We start from the raw sequence: 17143 nt of genomic DNA on the forward strand, positions 1-17143 counted from the left end.
GGGTCATAAGTGACAAGGCAAGCCATCATCAGGAGAGAAGACTTCAGACAGCGGAATGCACTATCACAAGCCACAACCAGTCCCAGGTTACTTTCTTACAGAGGAGGCGGTGAAGGGGTTCTGCCAGAGCCAGGGCATGTGGGATAAAATGGTGGTAGTAACTGAGTTGACCCAGGACTGACTTGAGCTGGGAGATGTCCTTCGGGGACGGCAGCTGCTGAATAGCCTCGACATACTGGGGTGTTGGTCGAATGCCATTAGTGCTCAAAACATGACCGAGGTAGGTACCCTGAGAAACAAAAAAAAGACATTTCTCCTTGTTGCAACATAAGCCGTCACCCTGAAGAACATAGAAGGGGCACTGGAGGTTGTGGGCCAAGTCCGGGGTGGAGAAGCCAGTGACTAAGATGTCATCTAGGTAGTTAGCCGTCCCTGAAATTTCTCTTGTCAGTGTTTCCAAATAGCACCGGAAGATGGCTGGAGCACTGGCGACCCTGAACTGTAGGTGATTGTAATAGAAGAATCCAAAAGGGGTATTGATTACCAAGATCATTTTCGAGGACTTGTCCAAAGGCAACTGGAGGTAGGCGTCCTGCAGGTCAATTTTGGCAAACACCTTGCTGCCAGGCAACCTGGACAGGATGTTGTCAACCTTGGGTATGGGATAGGAGTCAATAATGGACTGAGCATTGTCAATGGCCTTAAAATCCTCACAAACGTGAAGAGTTCCATTTGGCTTCTTAAGGACCATGATGGGTGTATCCCAACAACTATGGTTGACTTTGCTCAGGATGTCCTCAGCCTGTAGATGCTGAAGCTCCTGTTGTAGTTTGTCACGGAGGGCGAACGGTACTGAGCGAGCCTTGTGGAACTTCGGGACCACCGAGGGGAGGAGTTTGATATGGGCTTCGAACCCGGAGACCCCCAGAGATGTGGCAGAGAGCACGCCTGGGTAGTCGTCCAGAAGTTGCTGCAAGTGATTGTCTCCCAACAATGACTGGACAGCTGGGACTGAGTCATGTATCTCGAGGCCCAGTAAGGGAAAAACACCCATTCCCAATAAGTTGGTGGCCTTGGGGGCAACGAGGACCAAAATCCAGGTCATGCCATCATCGGTGAGGTACTGGACCTGGGCCAAGAACCACCCTTGTAGTCGGATGACATTGTTGCTGTAGCTCTTCAGGGATGTATGAAACGGACGAAGCGGTGGTGAAACCAACTGATGATGGGAATCCCCATCGACGATGGTGGTGGAGGACCCCATATCCACTTGAAAAGGGAGAGGAGTGCCGTCCAACTGCACAGTCAGAGTGATCACGGCTGATGTATGCAGAAAAACCGACTGCACGAAGGAAATTGGTGGCAGAGGGTCCGTCTCGTCCACCACGGAGTCAGAGGCGTCCAAAGTAGTGTGGACCTCGGCCATCAATAATGATGACCAACAGACCTCAGCTTTGTGACCCTGCTTTTCAGAGGGCGAACAGATCACCCTCTGGAAGCGGCAATCTTGCCTCTGATGTGTGACAAAGCATTGACTGCAGGAGGCCAACCGTTGTTGCTGCTGTGGCTGCTACTACTGCGGCTGCCGTCAGTGCAGGTGGGGACTGGCGCCCTGGTCTGGGAGGGTGAGCGCAGCCTCAGGAGTGGACTCCCAGCGCTGCTATGGCGGCTGTGTTGATGTGAACCAAGCAGAGCGAAAGGACTGCTTATGAGTGCAGATAATGGATAAACAGGTGTCTAAAGAGGGATGTTTCAGCTTCAGAAGATCAATCTGTAAGGTATCAGGTGGGGCATGGACAAGAATCATATCACGAATGGGGGTTGCCACAGAAAAAATGACAGTCATGGGAGAGACCTTGCAGCGTAGCAATCAGTTTCCTGCATGACTGCGCGGGAAGCTTCGGACAACAGAAGAACTTGTGACATGCTGCTGCCACGTGGCCCTGAGAGTCAAAATAATCCAACAGGCTAGAAGTCAATGCCTGGTAGGAAGAGAGCATGAGGTTCTGCATCAGGATGCAACTGTTGAAGGTGATAAACTTCCAGGCCCACATAAGCAAGAAAAAATGTGACACTGAAGTCACCAGTGACATCGTGAGCAATAAAGTGTTGGTCCAGATGAGCCACGTAGTTGCCCCAAGGCTCAACGGGTTTGTCAAACTGGGGAAACGCATGGGGCGTGGCACGGAGCCCCAGAAGCAGGGAAGCTGTGTGGGACCTCTGCATAGGCAACCCAAGAGAGGGGGGGGGGGGGGGGGTGGACATCGCCTGTAAATGCTGAATAATGAGCTTGTTCATTTGTTGCATACTTTCCAACAGCACTATGACTCACGCTGAGGGTTCATCAATACCTGGAATACCGTGTGCCATAGTGGACAACAACTGAGCAAACATGGGAAACTCTTAAATCAACTCGTCACCACTGAAGTATCTGTGCTGGAAGAAGAGACTTGCGGAAAACACAAGTCCGAAAACAGTTTATTGGCCTCATCAAAACGAAACAATAATACAATCTCCAAAAGAACAACCAACTCGATCCCAACTGTGGAGCGTTCCAAATATAAAATAAGTAATAATAATAGAAAAGACACGTCTCTTCATAGGGAGATATCACAATAAAACAATTCTACAATGTCAAGATGTTTGTCAACTATACAGAGTCCATCTGGAAGAGATCAGCCATCTAGAAGAGGCATCTGGCCGTGGCTGCTGGGTGGCAGCTCTGTATACTTCCAAGCGGTGCATCAAACTGCCGTTTGCCGGCAGTACGGCGCCCTATAAAGACCGTTTGGTGGATGTATCTGCTGGAACTATTTGCGATCATGTGCCTCACATATCAAAGTAGTTCCTGGGCTAGCTGCGACCTTTGGTGAAGCTGTTCTGCGGGCTCCGCGAATGAGTAGCGGTCTCTGTTGGCCGTTGGTGGGGAGCTGATGTTGTGTTGTGTTCTGGCTGCCGGTAAATATTTGTGTTGACAACACAGACGACGTAGGTTTTCTTGGTGAATATACATCCTTTTTATTATTTCGTTTGGCATCAAGGATACATTATTTGAATTGAACAGCAATGATGTTCCTGGTAACACAATATGCATATGCTACAAATAAAATAGATTACATTCATTTATGGTAATATAAGTCTTAGATTAAATCGATAAATCAATAATATACATACGGATAAAAACACTAGGATGAGTTACATGTAAAAGAGAAAATGTGGTTTTTATAAACAGTAATATTGACAAACAGAGCTTCAAGTTGTAATAAAAACTATAGGTTAATATCTAAAGTATCCAGCCAGGAGATTGCTTCCTCAGAGACCTCGTATGCTGGTCAGAGTTCCAGCATATTTCCGTAGGGGACACTCTGTGGCTATGTGGTGTATTGTTTGTCGGTGTTGTCCGCAGTCACACTTGGCACTTTCAGCGATTCCCCACTTATGCTTCAAGTCCTGGCATTTTCCGTGCTTGGTGCATATGCGATTTAGGGTGGTCCACGACCTCCTAGGTAAGTGGAATCCAGGAGGTACTTGTGTAGGAGCAGCAATGAGACCTGCAGAATCGGGATTGGCTGCGAACCATTCTTCCCGCTATGCTGTTTCTGGTTGGAATCCTTCAGAAGTAAGCCTTTTTCCAAGTCTCCAGGAGGGTTTCCCGGACTTAAGACGTTGCCTTTGAGTGGCATCACAGTCCTGGTGTAGCGATAACTCGGGATTCTTGGAGCAATTCTCCCATTCCCTTTTCAACGCTGCTTGACGTTGTAACTTCGGTGGTGCAATATTAGACAGAACAGGTAGCCATTCTGTGGGTGTGGATTTTATTGTCCCGAATACGCTTCTCATGGCTACATTCAGTTGCGTGTCTACCATGGCTGTATGAGCGCTGTTCAGCCATACTGGGCTGCAATATTCCCCAACAGAGTATACAAGTGAGAGGGCAGTTGTTTTGAGTACTGATGCCTTAGCTCCCCAGCTTGTTCCGGAGAGTTTGTGTAATATATTGTTTCTGGTTCTCATTTTTAAAGCTGTTTCAGTTAGGTGTTTTCTATATGTTAGCGAACGATCCAAGGTCACGCTGAGATATTTTGGGAATGGGTTATATAACAGCAACTGATTTCTAAAGGAAATTTGCGGTTTATAGCGAGCATGCCTATTACTCAGATGGAAGGTGGAGGATTCAGTTTTATTTCTGTTTACTTTGAGTCGCCATCCATTAAAAAATTCATCTAGAATTCGCAGATCCTGAGTGAGAGTCATTTCTGAAGTTGTAAAATCGTTAGCCTGCGTCACCAAGGCTATGTCATCAGCATAGATAAATGTTCTTGCTTTCATTTCTGGCAAGTCAGCGACATATAAATTGAAAAGTAGGGGGGCCAATACTGATCCTTGTGGTAGTCCGTCATTTAAATTGTATACCTTGCTTACTTGACCGTTCAGGTGAACTTGGAATTTCCTGTTGGACAGCATGTTATTGAGTAGTTGTGCAATTCTTTTACATGGAATTATTCTTAAGAACTTAAGAAGCATGCCTTTCCGCCACACTGTATCATATGCTGATGTTAGGTCAATAAACACGGCCATTGTTTTCTTCAAGTCTTCGAAGCCCTTCTCCATGTATGTTGCCAACGCTAGCACTTGATCGCTACAACTGCGGTCTCATCTGAAGCCAGCCTGTTCTACAGGAATGTGTTTCAGGATAGTTGGTGCAATTCTATTATAGACTACTCTCTGCAGCAGTTTATAGCAGACACTTAGAAGTGCAATGGGTCTATAGTCTTCAGGATTGTTACCAGATTTTGACGGTTTCAGGATGGCAATTATTTTAGTTTCCTTAAAAAGATTTGGCAGTCTTCTTGTTGCGAGAATTTCATTAAACAGTGCAGTTAGCCACTGCACTGCACCTTGGCCAGCTTGTTTAAGGAACTCTGGGTATATACCATCACAACCAGCCGCTTTACCAGATTTCAGAGTATCTAGGGCTGAAACAACTTCGGCTGCCGAGATTTTCTGTGCAAATTCGGAAGGCTGTGCTCGAGGCATTTTAGACTTTAGCTCATGTTTTATTTCTTTGGCTTTCTGTTTGTTGTTGTTGCTTGGTGTTCTTGTTATATTAACAATCCTGGCTGCTATTTTGTTAGGATTTATTTTGTCTGATAAGATATTAACTTTTGTGGCACTGCCAAGCTTTCTTAATAAATTCCAAGCTTTCTTACTAGAGTGTTGGAAAGACATGTTTTCAGTTAGTTCCATCCATTTCTTTTGCCTAGCTGAATCTGGGGCCGAAATCAATTCATCTGCTACCTTGGTGTCTCGAGTCGTTTTAAATTCGTCATACAATTCTTGACATCTAGGGCTCCATCCAGGAATGTAGTTCTCTCTGTAGCCTCTTGGAATATGTTTTCTGGCAATGGAATGAATTAGTCTAACAAAGCTGTCGTAGTGCCTAACTTTAGGTGGAATAAACTGAATAATATGAATAATATGATCAACCTCTTCAGAGAATTTTTCCCATTTGGCTTTTTGGAAGTTCCATCGTGGCTTTGGTATAGACTTCACAATTGGGATTTTGAGTCCAATTTTCACCAGTACAGGTCGGTGTTGGCTTCTAGGGAAATCACTGAGCACCTTCCTGCTGCTCTGCAAGGGTAATCCTTTGTTGTTAGTGGTAACGAAACAGAGATCGAGAGTTTAGCCCTGAGCCCATCTAGCTGAGCGGAATGTCCCTTTGTCCTTCCCGTCAAATAGTAAGAAAAGGCGTTCCATTTCAGCCCATTCTGATACTTTCTCACCATCTTCATTTGTGGTTCTGTAGCCCCATTGTGTGTTATGGCTGTTGAAGTCTCCAATTACTATTCCTGGGTGTGGAATATTTTGAGCAGCTTCATTTACCCATGGTTGTGCTGGGGGCTTATAGATGTTCACAATCTTTGTGTTGGCAACTTTCAGCCTGATGGTATGGATGTTATTTTCCGTTTTTGTTTGGACATCTGTTACCTCTTCAACATCATTCTTGATATATGTTGCAGATCCGTAACTTGCATGGTATGTCGCAGCAGCTAACGTGTAGCCAGGGAGCTTAAACTTGGAATGAAGTTGGGTTTCGTCTGAGCAGTGGGCTCCTGTAGTAGAACAACGTCCACCTTGTTTTCAATCAATATTTGAGTGAGATACTCACTTTTTGCTCTGCTTGTTCCCTCTATGTTTAGCTGTAAGAGCCGGAGGGTATTCCCTAAGTCCTTTGTCAGGTAGTTCTTGGCAGAACTGTTTTGCTTCATTGCTATGTAGCCTCTAACAGCTGGGATATCCTAAGGTAATTTGCAACCACCAGAGGTCCAGCAGCCTATATCTGTAGACTATTTAGCTGTAACTTAGTTACGTTGCCCGGTGTACACCACTTGGACGCTAGTCTACTTTGTACCTGTGATGCTGGCATCCCATGTTGGGTTGGACGTGAAGTGGGATGCCCATGCAGTAGGCGCTACAATGTATGAAGTGGGCGGCCATGCAGTCAACTCTTTCTATCGTACCATGGAGTTTGTTATGCATATTGTTCCCCCCTATGTTGCTCTAAGACTGCTATAGCAAGAACAAATACAATTTATGGAACATAGTACTTTATAGAGCAACACGTAAGATACAATGAAATACAGGCTACAGAATCGGCTGAGCACTCGTTCGCGATCACTTCAATAATACTGTTTCTTTGGCAGCTCCACAGGGCATGCCAGGGGGCCGACCGAGGTGGCCTCTGTAAGTGGGCCTGTGAACTGTATGGATGCATAATGTCTGAAATTGTCCTCGTCATGAGTGAAGGTACATCAAATATATTTATCTGCTCTGTGCTCGGTAGCTGCCCTAGTGTTCATAGAATGGATCACAGAAATTTTACCCATATCTGTGGCAGTTGATCTCGATACTGCTTCTGGATCCTCCAATGCATTTTATTGAACAGCTCTTTCTTGTCCAGTTCTTTTTCACTTGCACAAATAAGCTCCAAAACGCACAAGAGAACTGGGGACAGCCAATCACTCTTTCTGACAGTGGTGTAGTATCAAACTCCTCAGGGATTTCCTCAGAAAGTTTTATTTTCACACATACTGACACTAATGTGAGCTTGATAATTTCTGCATTTACATATTTTACTTTGTGAGAAGAAAAGCTTTAGTCAGTCATACCAAGTTCAAAAGAAACTGGTTATGTTATTGTCTAGCAGAAGCAGACAGTTCAGAACAAAATTGAGTGCAGTTACATGGATGATGAAGATTTAATACTAAATTCATTGTACATGCAGCTTTCACTCAATTAGACATCTAACTCCATTTTGTCAATACATATAAATAAGTCACAATACTGCCTACCAAATATTCTGTGTAAATGTAGAGTTAATTTTGTGTCATGCATATTTGTTCTTATTCCTTCTAGCGAACATATCGGGTTGGTGCGCAAGTTCATAGTATTTTTCGACAAATTTAATAAACACAACAGATACACGCAACAGAGACTTCAGTCACCAATAATATATTCTCCTTCACTATTTACAACAGTCTGTCAATGCTGGTTTAACTTTTCTGTTCCGCGACTGTAGAAATTGTGCAGGTTTAAGGCGAAGAACTTGTTGAGCTATGTTCAGAGCACATTTTCAACCATAAAGAAAGTTCCTTGAAGGTTGTCTGATATAGAGGAAAAAAAGGTAAAAATGTGAGGGCACAAGATTAGGTGAATAAGGTAGGTGCAGGAAGACTTTCCAGTGAACTCCCATATGGTAGTTTTTGTCAGTCAACCAGAATGCCAGCAGGCATTATCTGGAGTAGCATCACTTCACACAGTCTTCCTTGTTATTGTTCTTGGGCTTTCTCTGCACGATATCTCAGTTGTTTACAATAAATGTCAGCAGTGATGGTAACACCGTGGGGAAGCAATCCATAGTACACCACAAAATCGCTTTTCCACCAGATGCATAACATTATCTTCTGTGGATGCGTGGAGATCTTTGTACAGGGAGTTGCTGCTTTGTTTGTGCTCAGTCGTTCCTTTCTGTTCCTTGTGTTAGCACAAAGATGCATTTCTTGTCACCAATAATGATACAGGATAGGGATGATCGGTATTGTTCATGAACCAGTAGATGATGAGCAAGCAGAGGTCCACATATGGACACCTGCTGACATTTGTAATTTTTAGCTTAGAGCACGCAGTACCCATACATTCAATTTTTGAAGCTTTCTCATTGCATGCAAATGCCATACAATGGTGGAATGATCACTGTTGATGACATTTGCCAGTTGTCACATACACTTATGTGGATCATTGTGGATTAATGCATTTAAACGATCTTCATCAAACCCCCGAAGGTCTTCCTGAAATTGGAGAGTCACTAACACGTAAAACAGTCATCCGTAAACTGAGAAAACCAGTTTCTTGCTGTGCTCTGTCCGGTAAGATTATTCCCCCACACAAATGTTTCTGGCTGCTTCCACTACTGTCACCCCTCTATTGAACTCAGAATAATATGACAGAAATGTTCAGATTTCTCCACTTGGCACTCCATTTTGTAGCATCCACAACTCCAAATGACAAAACAACAATATGTAAACTCAAATAGCAACAGTGAATTACAAATAAAAACTGACTATCGATAAATAAACCCATAGCAACTGGAATACCAACACACACAACAAAAACAATATGAACTTTTTCACCAATGTATTATTTCTGAATTTTTGCAGGGTATGAGAGAGTAAAGCTGTCTTCTGCATAAATTCAGAGCAGTTCATTTTGTCAACTGCTGTTACAGATGTAATTCATAAAGGTATTTATTTGAAGAGTAAAATTTATTCTTTAATACTTTTATTGCAGGGGAACTTTGTTATGTGCAATAGTAAGCACTTCTATCACAGAGAGTGCCAGGTTACAAAAGGAGGAGTTTTATCATGCCCACATTGTGGTGAAGTCTCTCCTCCAGTGGACTGTACTCTGACTCTGAGTACTCTGAAAACTCCAGTGTACCTTCCTGAACTGAAACCACCAAGAAAAGAGTAAGTTCTCTGATCAAGTTAGTGCCATAGTGTGTAAGATATGTAGCTACTACTACTGCCATACCTTACTTTAGAATAAATATTACACCATTGTTAAAAGAAGCATATCAATATTGGGCACTTCCCGGGTTCGATTCCCGGCGGGGTCAGGGATTTTCTCTGCCTCGTGATGACTGGGTGTTGTGTGATGTCCTTAGGTTAGTTAGGTTTAAGTAGTTCTAAGTTCTAGGGGCTGATGACCACTGATGTTAAGTCCCATAGTGCTCAAAGCCATTTGAACCAATATTGGGCACTATTTGTCCTCATGGATTCTCACACATTGTTAATCTTTATGAAGTTGGGTGCTGAAATATATTTGTGTGCATATGTTGGCCTGAACAATGTTTTCTTCATTATGTGAGTAAAAAAAAAAAGCAGTATGACTATATAAAGAATTGTAACTGTTTAGTGTACATTTGTAGTGATGATGTGCAAAGAGCATGCAACATCTTTAAAAAAAAATTGCCCTCAATTCAGTAATGTAGCTCAACAGACCATCTTAAGATCATGGCGTAACATGATAAACATATCGCAGAATAAAAAGTATTAGTAATAATACAAAGTGTGTGTAATTTGTTTCGATAATACAATATGGCTATTAGGTGTTGTGTGGTTTTTTCCATTCCCATGTCACTAACGTAAGACTACAATTGGGTTTCTACATTGCACACTACTGTCAACATATATTGGAGATTCCTCTGCAGTTTTAGCATAGGTTTGTGTGCAAATGCAATATTTTTTTTATTCTTGTGTCTTTGTGATGAAAATTTACTTTTGCTATGGTGTATCCGTCTTCTTAGATTTTATTTAGCAGGTTATGCTGTTAATCAATATGGTATGCTAACCACATCAAAGTTTCACTGCATAATGTGCTTCAGTTAATGTGTTTTCTACTCAACAAATAATTTCAGTTATCTAAAGAAACATAAGTATTACAAAATCATTCTGCACAATCTGTTGTGTTGTTCTTTTTCTCAACCAAAAGTAGTTTAGTGTATCATTATTGTAAGCATTACTACCTTTCCTTCATATTATGATAGTATTTTAAATTGTCTATTATTATGTAAACATTTCTGCAATTTCCAGTTTGCGGAGTAATACTGTATTTTCTATTTTCTTAGTATGAATTTCTTTACTACTGCTTTGCATTTCTTAGTGTAATTTGTTTTTTAATTTACTTTATCAAATGTTGGGTTGTAATGAACTTTTAAAAGCCAGATATGAACACAAATTACTGCAAAATTCATATTCAACTAAAGTCACTATATAGTGGAAGGCCATAGGTCCTGACAGGATGTGTGTTTCATTTTATATAGATACTGTGAAAAAACTTGTGCCCTTCAGTACAGTTCTTCAGTTTTGACTAGTGAACAAAATATGAGCTTGTGGAATATCAGACCTGCTTTGTGTTACCTTCTGATAGTGCTCCGATATGTCAGCAACACATAGGACAAATAAAACACCTCCAACCAAAGCAATCGTGTTACATGAAATGGACATCAGTAGTCAACAACTTCCCTTTTCACATGGTTGGCAAAGGTGAAAAGTAGAAAAAAAGGACTAAGAGCAAATCACACTGGCCACTGTTGAAGACAAAGTAAAAAGTATCTGTATAGAAATAGGTAACTGTGTAGATGATAAGCAAGTAAATGTTATACCGTCACTAAAAATGTTTGATATACTGAAGTTAATATGTTTGCTCTGCTTATAATCTGCAAGAGTATATCTTGGTGTATGGCCTGCGATGAGTGACAATTACAATGTGTGAGTGTAATGTTACTGTGGGTTTGCCAGAATAATGCAGCAGCAGCAGCGTGCACACACACACAGCTAAGAATTGCAGTTAGGATATTATAGTATAGAAATTCCTCTAATTTCTATTTATACAATAGGATAAACAATGTTAGCTGGTCCTGTAATGAATAAGACGGTGCCCAACATTTCACTAAGGACACAGTAAGATATGATGTGTTTCAATGTTTCATGCTTGATCAATGTGTTTCTGTATTTATCTTAGACATAAATGTGTTTGGAGTGATGATATGCAGTTTTCGTAAAATAGAATCATCAGAAGAGATGGGATGTAGATGTTCGTGATTCATTGTAGAGGCAGGTAGGTAGGTAGTTTCATGTTCCATGGATCATTTGCACAATGCATCATAATAATGTGGAATGAGTCATTTTACATTCATGTTTCAAATTAATTTGTAAATATGGCTATGGGCTGAACATTTATAAGTTTTTTATTTTATTTTATTTTTGTTTGTTTTTCAATATACAGATGTGAGTCAGTTATTCAACCCACCAACTTTTACACAATACAATAATAGAAATTCTTCTGTGAAATAGGAGTAGTTGTCAGGGAGAAACTTCTTCAGTTTGTTTTCAGATTTTAGTTTGCAGCTTGTCAGACAATTTATATGACTGGACAAGTTTTCAAAAATTTTAGTTGCAGCATTGTACATCCCTTTTTGCACTAAAGACAATCTTAATGTGGAGTAATGAAGGTTATTTTCATTCTGGTATTGTAATTATGTACATAATTGTTCCTTTTCAACTGCAGTGGATTATTTACAACAAACTTTATGGGGGAATAAATATACTGTGAAGCAGTAGTCAGAATGCCCAGCCGTGGATGGAGCTTGTGTAGTTTGCATTTCTGCCATTTCTGCTGCTATGCGTGTATAGTGCAAGTCATTGCCAGTTCAGTGCCACCTGCAATGTTGACGTGGTTTGTTCTGTTCATGTGCAGTGATAGTTTTTGCTAGTGGTGTTTTGTTCTTGTTTTGTTGTTTTGTGGTGGCAAGTTTAAATGAACAACATGCAGCTGTGAAATTTTGTTTTCTACTCAGTTAAAATGTTGCTGAAACTGTTTTAATGTTGAAACCAGCTTACCAATATGACACTATGGGAAAAACTTAAGATTATAATTGGTTTGCTCGATTTAAAAATGGTGACAAGTCGATTGATAACAAATCCCATTCCAGATGTCCATCAAGTGCCCAAATCGATGAAAATATTGAAAAAATTTGAGAGCTTGTGGCCACAGACTGTTGATAGACAATTGATCAACTGTCAGAGATTAGTGGATTATCTTGAAGTGTGGTTCAGTGGATTTTAACAGAAGATTTAGGAATGAAAAGGGTTGCTGCCAAGTTTGTTCCTAGGACCTGCACATACAGCTATCTCTGTTAGACAGTTTTTGGCTAAAAATGGCGTGGTGCCACTGTCCCACGTGTCTTACTCGCCTGACCTGGCTGCGTGCGACTTTTTCTTATTTCCATGCATGAAAAGGGCTATGAAAGAACACTGATGTGACAACATTGAAGGAGCCAAGATAAAACAAGGGAGGAGCTGTCAGCCATTTATAAACCAGTGGGACAAATGTAATAGTTGTAATGGAGAGTATTTTGAAGGGATTAAGGCTGTTTTGTAAACAATTTGAAAATATATAACTGTTAGAAAATAATGCAGCTTTTTTTCTGGTACCCCCTCATACTATTCTTACAGCATGTTTTTGAGCAATGAAGATGTTCTTTCTTAAAGTTGAATTACCCCATAACATTATCCCACATGACATTATTGAATGAAAATATGCAAAATATGTCAGCTTATTGATTACTTTCTCCCAAAGATTTGCCATGATTGTAAGTGCAAAAGCGGCAAAAGTAAGTTGTTTTAAAAGTTCCAAAATATGCTTCTTCCAGTTTAAATTCTCATCAGTATGAACACCTAAGAATTTTGAAGTTTGTAGCCTATTTATTATTTCCTCACCATGTGTTACACTTATTGGCATAATACCCTTAGCCTATTTATTATTTCCTCACCATGTGTTACACTTATTGGAGTAATAGCCCTAGATGTGAAGAACTGAATATGTTTCCTTTTTAAAACTTAGAGTGGGACCATTCACAGAAAACCAGCCAGCGATACTTTTAAGAATGTTGTTTACAATTTCTTCTATTTCTGTATGTATGCTTGGATTGATTACAGTACTATTGTGACATGTGCAGAAACAGCTTATTCTGCTTGCCATATATTAAACGGAAGGTCGTTTACATATATGAGGAATAATGGTGGACTTAAGATTGAGCCTTTGGGGAACCCCATATGTTATTTCTCCCCAGTCAGAATAATAATCCTGGACTACATTGGTTGAATTACTAAGTACAATTTCCTGCATTCTTTTGGTTAGATATGACATTAGCCATTGGTTGGTTGCACCGTCAGTCCCACAAAACTTCAATATACCTGGGGAGAATACTGATAGTCACACAATCAAATGCCGTAGACAGTTGCAGGAAACATAAAAGGCATACATTGATGACTTTCAGAAGCTAGCGGTGATTATCAAGTGAGGCAGTGTGGTGGTTTAAGACGTCGGACAAGTATTTCAGACAATAGGGGTCAGACCCCCATTACAATTTTCATTATTTAATTTTTGAGTAGCGAATAGCTATATATAAATGGGAACCTGCTCATCTTAGTGTTAGGGTAGTTTCTTCATCAACAATGTGGCAGAGTTGTTCTTCTAGCCATCTGGCATTGATATTGTTTGCTTTCTTAATCCACAAATATAATTGAAACTTACATCATTCCTGAAGGCCTTTACACTCAGAATAATGTTTATCATCACAGGCAATGATGCAATTAAATTTCTTTACAGATGACATATCATTATTTGATCTTGACTGATGTAGTACTTCACAAAACTGATTTGATGTAGCTGTACATATTATAAATTAAAGTCCGATGTTTTGCTGTGTGTATGTGAAGGCTAATCTCAGTAACTACTGTAAGGATTTTGATACATTGTTCATGAATACACTCATTCACAAGGAAGATTTGTGTATGTAATTTATTACTGCTATGCTAAACAACTCTGCCAGCCATAGATACTTAGTGTTACACATGTGAAGCCAGGGTGAGTCACTAGTAAAATATGTTTTTAGCATAAATTTGAGTCCTGTCTTCAATTCAATGGTAGATTTGAACACCACTGTCCAGTAAAGGACATAGTGATCTTAGAAATCATATGCCGTCACTTCCTCTGACCTTTCAGCTGAACATGGCCAGTTACTGGGGACATGCAGTTTAACATCAGTTCCAAACAACTGTGCATTTTGACCTTTTTTATGTTAACAAATGGTTGTGAGAGATGAAAGAAGAAATAAGTGATAGAAAAGATCGTAAGACTAACTGAGGATTGAACCCTGGGTCGTTGGATTTGTAGTCTTTGTCACTTATCCAATGACTCACTGTAATGTGCGTAGTTTAAACATATTTTCTAATAAAAATAAAATGAAGCTGTTGACTAATGCACCGGCCGTTGTGGCCAAGCGGTTCTAGGCGCTTCAGTTCAGAACTACGCTGCTGCTATGGTCACAGGTTCGAATCCTGCCTTGGGCATGTGTGTGTGTGTGTGTGTGATGTCCTTAGGTTAGTTAGGTTTAAGTAGTTCTAAGTCTAGAGGACTGATGACCTCAGATGTTAAGTCCAATAGTCCTTAGAACCACTTGAACCAATTTTTGTTCACTCATGCATTAAAATTGTATGTTATTGGTATGCTAGCTAATCAGGCTACTATTTCACATTGCAGATCAACTGCTAGAATGACAGTTAAGGAATCCAGCAGGAAAAACATAATTGAAGAGAGAGAAAAAGGGATGACATTACCACTTGACAAGGAAAAACTCACACAGTTGGTTAACACAGCTTGCAGTATGCAGGTTGTTTCAGAGCAAGAAATAAACACTTCAAGGTATATGATATCCGTATACATTGTTCCTTTATGAGATATAGTCTTTTTATGTGAGCAAGCCAGATATGAATGTAGTTTGCAGGCTAGAGCTTCAGATTATATACACTGTGTAACAAATTAAGTGATGCACCCAGAAGGGGAGGAGGAAACAAAGTGAAACTTAATATATATTGAGAAGGTATATATGTTATTTCAACGATTACAATATCGAGTCAAATTTACAAAGAACTTGACATTATGAGCCCACTTATCAGTATGAATCACACATCCTCTTGGCTGGATGCATACATAGATTTGATTGGGAAGGGTGCAATAAAGCATTTGTGTATTACCCTCAGGCAGCCTGGCCCACAACTGTTATAACTGGTTCATGATATCCTAGATGCTGGTACTGAGACAGAGTTGATTTCTGAACTGGTCACATCCGCTCTATCGGGGACAGGCCTTGGGATCGCGCTGACCGTGGTAGTACCTCAACATCAACCAGACAGTCTGTAGAGACACGTTCCGTGTGTGTTTGACCATTGTCCTGTTGAAAAATAACATCACAATATTGCCACTTGAGAGGTAACGTGTGAGGACACAGGATACCCCTGATGTACTATTGTGCCATCAGAATTCCCTCAGTTACTATCGGCCATTTCCTGAAGTCATACCTGATGGTTCCCCACACTGTGACACCTGGTGCAGCACTGCTGTGTCTCACCAAACCATTGGAAGACTGGGACCTCTCTCCAGTTCACCACCATACTCACCTGTGATAATAATTCGGGCCAGTGGAAAATTCCGATTCATCGCTGAACACGATATGATGGCACTCATCAGCAGTCCATGCTTCTCTGTCATGGCACCACTCCAAATGTAGGTGTTTGTGTTGTGGTGTTATTGGCACCATACATGTGACACAGTAATTCCCTATTTCAGCCACTGCTAGTTTCAGCCCAATAGTGTGGGATGACTTGGACTCTTCCAGTGAGTCCATTACATGCTCTTGGATGGCAGACACAGCTGTGAAGGGGTTACAATGTTCTTGGTGCACAGTAAGGTTGTCCTACATTGTGAGGGTCAGATGTAGTTGACCAAAAACATTGACGACATATTTGTCTGCCATCATGTTCCCATACAGTCCAACGTTGGGCCACTGTCACATCTAAATGGCCCACAGGTCTTGATGATGTTCAGTTCCAAATGCAGGCCAACAGTGAAGCCCCTTTCAAATTCCTATCATGTGCTGATAATGCTGTCCCACAAGTGTGTGTGGTATCTCAGTGTCTGTCCTTCATAGTGATCCTTCAATGTCTGACACTGTTTGTGCCCCTTTTATACTGTACCAGGCTTGCTAACAACAGTGAACATGAACAACACTGATGCAGTGTGATGGTCCTTCTAACTCTCACAGGGAGTTGCAACTCTAGGCATTTATATACCAACTGATTTTGTGTGCATGTGTGAAATTACATTGGCTACCGACAATGTGTTCTGGTTGCTTCACTTTTTTTTTTGTCAGGCAGTGTATTGTACTGTAAAAGTATACCGCTTCAAAATTTAAACTATACAAAATCATTTAGGCCAGGTTAATTGTAAATGTTCATTGCTCTTGTTTCTTAACATTTTGTGACACTACATGTGTATAAATAGAAATGAAATGTGCACCTGCTTTGAGGAGCACTGTGTGGTATATCGTGCAGTGTTTAGAATATTTTCAGGCAGTTGCTTTTTTATATATGTAACTAAGTCACCAGATGATAAGCGAAGTTCTGTTGTGATGAGTGGACTTTTTGTTACTATTTGACATCTTTAAGTAATAGAAGGAGTAAAGGATACAACTTACTGGGTAGTTCAGGTGTTGAGTGGTTGGTAGACACATGAACTAGACTGAAAACGTTCCATGGTTACACTGTCCAACTGTACTGGCATGGCAGCTCGACTGGGTTATATTGGGGAGAATGCAGCTTGAAATGGTTAGGATGAATTGGAGAGGAGGATGGCTGATGACTGGGAGGTACAGGTAGAAGTGTGGGATTGGAATGCAGCACCAGTGAGATCACTGTGTCCCATACACAAGGAGCTGCATGTGGCCCACAATGATGTTGTGAAGCACTGGACTGGGAGGAGGAGAGGGGCAGGGGGATAGAACAGAGGAATTGGGAGGCTGCAGAGAGGAGGGTATGAGTGTAGATTGAGGATAGCAGTGACTGAGCTCTGGAGGATTGTAGGATTGAGGAATAGACTGTGATTGCTGCCTCCTCCTGAGCCTCCCTAGAGGGCCCATGACTTTTTCGTGAGTATGTAAGTGGTGAGCATAGGACTGCAA

General features: G+C 41.1%; 1 protein-coding gene across 5 annotated transcripts in view; it reads left to right on the top strand.

Annotated features, from left to right (window-relative positions):
- Positions 1 to 17143, top strand: part of LOC126470490 (histone-lysine N-methyltransferase EHMT2) — a 279877-nt gene that overhangs the window by 100014 nt on the left and 162720 nt on the right. For all 5 annotated transcript variants that reach the window (XR_007586217.1, XR_007586218.1, XM_050098362.1 and 2 more), the window contains 2 exons: positions 8851 to 9029; positions 14668 to 14829. Coding sequence is in view for 3 of the 5 variants with exons in the window: in XM_050098362.1 (XP_049954319.1) it covers positions 8851 to 9029; positions 14668 to 14829 (341 nt within the window). In the remaining 2 variants the exon portion in view is untranslated. The remainder of the gene's footprint in view (positions 1 to 8850; positions 9030 to 14667; positions 14830 to 17143) is intronic.

The sequence above is a fragment of the Schistocerca serialis genome, chromosome 3, assembly GCF_023864345.2.
Source record: "Schistocerca serialis cubense isolate TAMUIC-IGC-003099 chromosome 3, iqSchSeri2.2, whole genome shotgun sequence".
In the NCBI taxonomy this organism is placed as follows: domain Eukaryota; kingdom Metazoa; phylum Arthropoda; class Insecta; order Orthoptera; family Acrididae; genus Schistocerca; species Schistocerca serialis.